This window comes from Osmerus eperlanus, chromosome 8 (assembly GCF_963692335.1).
Source record: "Osmerus eperlanus chromosome 8, fOsmEpe2.1, whole genome shotgun sequence".
In the NCBI taxonomy this organism is placed as follows: Eukaryota; Metazoa; Chordata; class Actinopteri; order Osmeriformes; family Osmeridae; genus Osmerus; species Osmerus eperlanus.
Genome location: NC_085025.1, coordinates 9151013 through 9157012, shown reverse-complemented (window position 1 = coordinate 9157012; position 6000 = coordinate 9151013). Strand labels below are relative to the sequence as shown.

General features: G+C 44.4%; 1 protein-coding gene across 1 annotated transcript in view; it reads left to right on the top strand.

The window, feature by feature from the left end:
* The first annotated feature begins 6 nt into the window (after nucleotides 1-6).
* Nucleotides 7-6000, top strand: part of man1a1 (mannosidase, alpha, class 1A, member 1) — a 37458-nt gene continuing 31464 nt past the window's right edge. The window contains exon 1 of the mRNA XM_062467096.1: nucleotides 7-33. Within this exon, the coding sequence (XP_062323080.1) occupies nucleotides 31-33 (3 nt within the window). The 5' untranslated portion in view covers nucleotides 7-30. The remainder of the gene's footprint in view (nucleotides 34-6000) is intronic.

Sequence of the window (6000 nt, the reverse complement as noted above, 5' to 3'; positions counted from 1 at the left end):
GACTGGGTGGAGAAGAACCTGGACTTCAACATGGTAAGACACCAGGGCAACTAGGACCAGAGCAGTGCCCAGCGCCTTCTAGAAGCTCCAGAGCTGCAGTGAGATGAAGCCTCCTAGACTCCGAAAGTAAACTTCTGGGGGTCAGAAAAGGAACATTCTAGAATGAAGACTGATGTGAAAGATAGAGTGGGTTCTGCAGTGTGAATGGAACATATGTACTGTCAGCAGGTCTGTCCGTGAGGTTGTCAAGGTGAGAGAGACAAGGTGTTTATCCAGCACAATAACCAGGGCTGCTCCTCTTCTCTGATCAAGGTCACTGTATGAAAACAGGTAATTGAACGACTTGGGTTATTACATAAGATGAATATTGATTCTTGAATCAAAGCTTGATTCATGTTTCCAGGGTGGTTGTAACCTTTTTGTATGTATATCTATAACTACTGTGAGTGAACGATAACAAAAGAGTATTTATTATTGAAACCAAAACCTTACATTTTTATAATCAAATACAGATTCCATTTCATTTGTCAACTGATTAGGGCACACTGTGTATGTTTGTGTGTGTGAGAGTTAGTGCGTGTGTGTGGGTTCCACACTGAGAGCAGACGTGGCCTCAGTAACTGTTTCTCATTGTTTCCTCCATCCACCAGACTCCAGGTAGAGCTGGGGAAATCATGTTCCTGCTTTCTGTAGCACTGACAACGTGAAGCCCTGTTCTAACGGTCCCACACACCATCAACCCTCTGTCTTTCTCTTCCACTCTCTCTTTCGCTATCTCACGGTCTCTCTTCACTGACCCTTTCTCTCCTCCACCCTCGCTCTGTCTCTCTCTCTTTCCATCTCGCTCTCTTTTGCTGTTAACTGACTCATGACTCATGATTTCTCTGCATGTTTTTTGTCTTTTGCTTTATTTTTTGTTTTAATAGAAATGTTTTCATTTCAGTTAGGATGAACCCCCCTCCTCCCAGGGTGCCCTCCGTGCCTCCTTCCTGTCCCTTCTTCACACCTCCACGCTCCCCTCGCTCCACACCAGGAAGTGACACATTGTGTTCGGATCTTCTTTTAATGTGTGAACTAGTGAACCATCCTCGCTGAGAGCTGTATTTTTAGACTAGCTTTTTTTCTCTCCAGACTAGCACAGTGACAGTTACCGGTCGTTGACAAATTGGGTGGTAGTTATGAACTGGTGTGTGAACAGGACACGTGGTAGGACAGGATGGAAACATCTAAAAGGGAGGGGGGGGGGGAGAGAGGAAGATCCCTCTCTCCTTTAGATCCAAATGTCTTTTTTCTTCTGACTCTCCAGAGTCCCCCCCCCCCCCCTTCCCTTCCCTCCAGATAAGACCTGATAAATTCCTGTCCATCTTTGGGTTTTTTTTACTCCTCCATCTCTGTGTTGGTATGGAAGTCCTGGTCCCTGTCTGGATGACCTCAGAGTGTGATGTAGCTCTGATCAGCCAGGCAATAGGCTGAGGACATGATAGAAATACTGAGAGAGAGATTTCTTACTCTCCTGATGCCTCTCCTCATCCTTTATTAAATCCATCTGTTTGCCTTCCGTGCCTGCCCAACCTAACCTGTCTGTCTGTGCCTGCCTGCCCAACCTAACCTGCTGTCTGTCTGTCTGCCTGCCTGCCCACCTAACCTGCCTGTCTGTCTGTCTGCCTGCCTGCCTGCCTGCCTGCCCAACCTAACCTGCTGTCTGTCTGCCTGCCTGCCCAACCTAACCTGCTGTCTGTCTGCCTGCCTGCCCAACCTAATCTGCTGTCTGTCTGTCTGCCTGCCTGCCCAACCTAACCTGCTGTCTGCCTGCCTGCCTGCCTGCCCAACCTAACCTGCTGCCTGCCTGCCTGCCTGCCTGCCAGTCTGTCTGTCTGTCTGTCGATCTGTCTGCTGCCTGTCTGCCTGCCTGTCTGTCTGTGTTTATCAGTCTGCCATTCTTTCTGTCTAGCTGTGGGGTATTTTCCCTCCTCTCAGCATCAGTCCTGTCCTGACCAGCAGGTTTCTGGACACAGCACAGCTTGGAGGAGCAACTCTTCCCTTAGCTGGGGCCAGTGTGCCAACGTGACAGACAGTACAGGAGACATACTCACACTCCCAGCATTCGGAGAAGCCATGGATAGCTACAGTGTATCTGCATAATGGCTGAACAGGACTGACGCAGTAGCAGCTAGCTGTGTAATCTCTTTGTCTCCTCCATAACTTTTAACTACCAGAGCACACACACACAACTCTATCTCCCACATACACCAGAATAACCAGGACTTATGTATTCCTCTGTCACACTGAGAAAGAAAGAGAGAAAAGAAAGAAAGAGAAAAGAAAGAAAGAGATGATAGCACCTCTAGAGTCGAACATATTGATTCATGTCCGTAGGCTAGCTATCTGTCAAAGCCAATGCTGCAGGATAGCTCTGAGGTCTTCAGTTAGGACTCAGTATAGTTTCATATCAATTAACATCTGACTCCTAAAGAGTATAAACTACAAGAACGTTTGGCCTACTTCAATAAACTATGCAGAGCAAGGAGAGTGGCCTCACAGTGATGGAGTACTGTCTGTATGAGGACGTCTCCATGGTGATGGTGTACCACTGTGTTCCATGAAGATGCCTCCATGGTCATGATGGAACACTGTTTTTGATGAAAACATCTCCATGGTGATGATGGACCATTGTTACTGTAGCGGGGTTTGCTCGTTTAAGATTAGCAATACTTAATTTATAATAAAGTATGTAGTTCTTGGGGGCACCACCTCTTATTGTTAAAGGGATAGAGGAAACCTTATTGAATAATATTTAAATAATAGCCTTCGTAATAATCAGTCTAATCTTAAGGAATGAATTCGTTCTAAGAGTAGAGCCAATCGTAACATCAGTGAACACGCACGTCAAAATATCTTTACAATGAATTTATTCAAGTAAGGTAAACAGATCTTATGAAAAGTTGGATTATGGGTTTGATATGAGAGATTGGTTTCAATGAACAGAATGAAATGGTCTAACTTAAAGAAAGGCAGAAATTGTACAGTCAGTGATTACATCCTTACAAATCATAAACAGAGCTCACGCCAATGCCATGTCGAGGAGGAAAGAGCGTTAGCCATAGTTACGTTTGATCAGGGGTTGATCAATGATGTTGAGGGCGGTTTGCGCCAAAGGTCCATTTGAAGAATCTGAAGTCACAGCGCGGCTGCGCTGGGTCATGTGACTGAGTCTGCGGGATCTCAGTGAAGTCGCATTTGGAATTGCGTTTTTGGTTCTTCTGTTGAAACGTCCAGATAGTGACGCGTTCACTATAAAGTTGAATCTCAGGAGAAGCTTGGCGACGTCCTTGGAACGCCAATCCTGATGGCGTTCATGCCATGGTCGGTTTCGCTGGAGTCAGAGATTGATGGTCATCTTAGGGCTTTATACAGTTCGAGGGAGGACCCGTCTGGGGTCAGATGTGGATTGGGGGAAGCTGGGTTCTCAACTCCCCCCTCCTTCCTTCACACCTACCAAAGGTGTGATCTGATCTCTGGCTGATCATTCGATGGTTCAAATATTGTTCTGGACATCTTGGTACAGTTACAAAATATAGTTGAATGATTGTTTTATTATGATAGCTTCGTGTAGATACCAAGAATGACGTGGTTATCTTTCAGGAAGAAGGAGTTGTTACTAGAATCAAGATTTCAGTGAACACAACATTAAAACAAAGTAACAAACATAACACAAATATCCCTCTCATAATTCTCCACCTTGTACTCTTGTGGTAAAGGTGAAGTCTCAAGCACTTTCCTCAAAAGTTCTGATCAAGGTATGTTCTTTGTTCAAATCGCCGCCGAAACGGATAGCAAATGGTCGCTGGAGACGTGTTGTCTAAATCAGGCCCTTTGAAGCTTGCAAGCTAGCAGGAGGGCTGATTAGGTAGATTGGGAGGTCCCCCCCCCCCCATTCTATGGTTCCTTTGCATCGGCGTTTGGTGGGTAATCAGCATACTGAGGGTGTCACAAGGGCTGATTCTGATGTGATTGAATCACTCTTCAGGTGTGGCAAGATGTTGGCTCCGTGTGGTCTTGTGGACCTCACTACATCCCCCCGGATGTCAACTTTCATAGACCGTCGTCGATGAAACTGTTGACATGAAGACAAGAGAAGAAAGACCACAGCAGCGTAACAGCATGTCACCCCCCCCTCCCCAGACATTGGCATGGCTATGAGTGATTAAGCTATGACATGACATAGGAAAAAGGTTGAGAGGAAATTATTGAAACAAAAAGAGGCACTTGAAGTGGCTTACAATGGCCGTAGCAATTGAAGCTTTGTGACTAGGGGTCTAGATGAGGGAAAAGTTGTCGGCTTTCCAATCTTTTTAAATCAAACTAGTTTCAATAAACTCATTTAGGTTATGGTTACAATTGACTGCCAAAGACGTATACAAATAACAAATAAAGGTACAAGGTAATTATAGTACATACTTTACACAATTATAGTTACTAAGTAGCTTCTTGAAGTCAACGTAACTAAACCACATTGATGAACTGCATCTAATAATGTAACTTTAGTTTGGCAACCACTGTTATTTTAAAACACAGTTAGCTGTGGGAATAGTCAATGCTTTTTTCGACAAGCTATCGTGGCGGCATAATAGGTTACGTGTAGAAACTGCATTGTTTAGTTGCTTCTAAACAAAAGTCCTTCAGGACTAAGCACTACTGTCTGTTTCCCTGAACTAGACATGTGCACCAACGTATTAGTTGGTTGGTTAATTCACTTAACCAAATAGCTACACTATTAAAATAGAGGCTATAATAAAGGCTCTTATGCTACTTTCCGTGAAGAGCTGGCCGAGGCAGATTACAACGTAAATGTCGGGGCAGCGGTGTTTCTGAGCACGCGCGTACCTCCGGTCAAACCTAGCCGCTTCCTTTGAGCTAGCTGGTCCCACACACACACTCGTGGTGGCGGTAGGTTACGTGTACAGAACTGCGTTGTTTAGTTGCTTCTAAACAAAAGTCCTTCAGGACTAAGCACTACTGTCTGTTTCCCTGAACTAGACATGTGCACCAACGTATTAGTTGGTTGGTTAATTCACTTAACCAAATAGCTACACTATTAAAATAGAGGCTATAATAAAGGCTCTTATGCTACTTTCCGTGAAGAGCTGGCCGAGGCAGATTACAACGTAAATGTCGGGGCAGCGGTGTTTCTGAGCACGCGCGTACCTCCGGTCAAACCTAGCCGCTTCCTTTGAGCTAGCTGGTCCCACACACACACTAGCAGCTATTTCACGAAAAACAATTGAATACGCACACAGCCACTGTAGCCTAGGCACAGTAGTATTAAATACATGGTGCTACATACAGTTAGAGCTCGCTCTATTTTAACAGTTCGTTTCACAAAAGTTACGATTGCTCATTTCAATCTATCTTAGCCTCACACGGGGCGCCATTATGTAGCGGGGTTTGCTCGTTTAAGATTAGCAATACTTAATTTATAATAAAGTATGTAGTTCTTGGGGGCACCACCTCTTATTGTTAAAGGGATAGAGGAAACCTTATTGAATAATATTTAAATAATAGCCTTCGTAATAATCAGTCTAATCTTAAGGAATGAATTCGTTCTAAGAGTAGAGCCAATCGTAACATCAGTGAACACGCACGTCAAAATATCTTTACAATGAATTTATTCAAGTAAGGTAAACAGATCTTATGAAAAGTTGGATTATGGGTTTGATATGAGAGATTGGTTTCAATGAACAGAATGAAATGGTCTAACTTAAAGAAAGGCAGAAATTGTACAGTCAGTGATTACATCCTTACAAATCATAAACAGAGCTCACGCCAATGCCATGTCGAGGAGGAAAGAGCGTTAGCCATAGTTACGTTTGATCAGGGGTTGATCAATGATGTTGAGGGCGGTTTGCGCCAAAGGTCCATTTGAAGAATCTGAAGTCACAGCGCGGCTGCGCTGGGTCATGTGACTGAGTCTGCGGGATCTCAGTGAAGTCGCATTTGGAA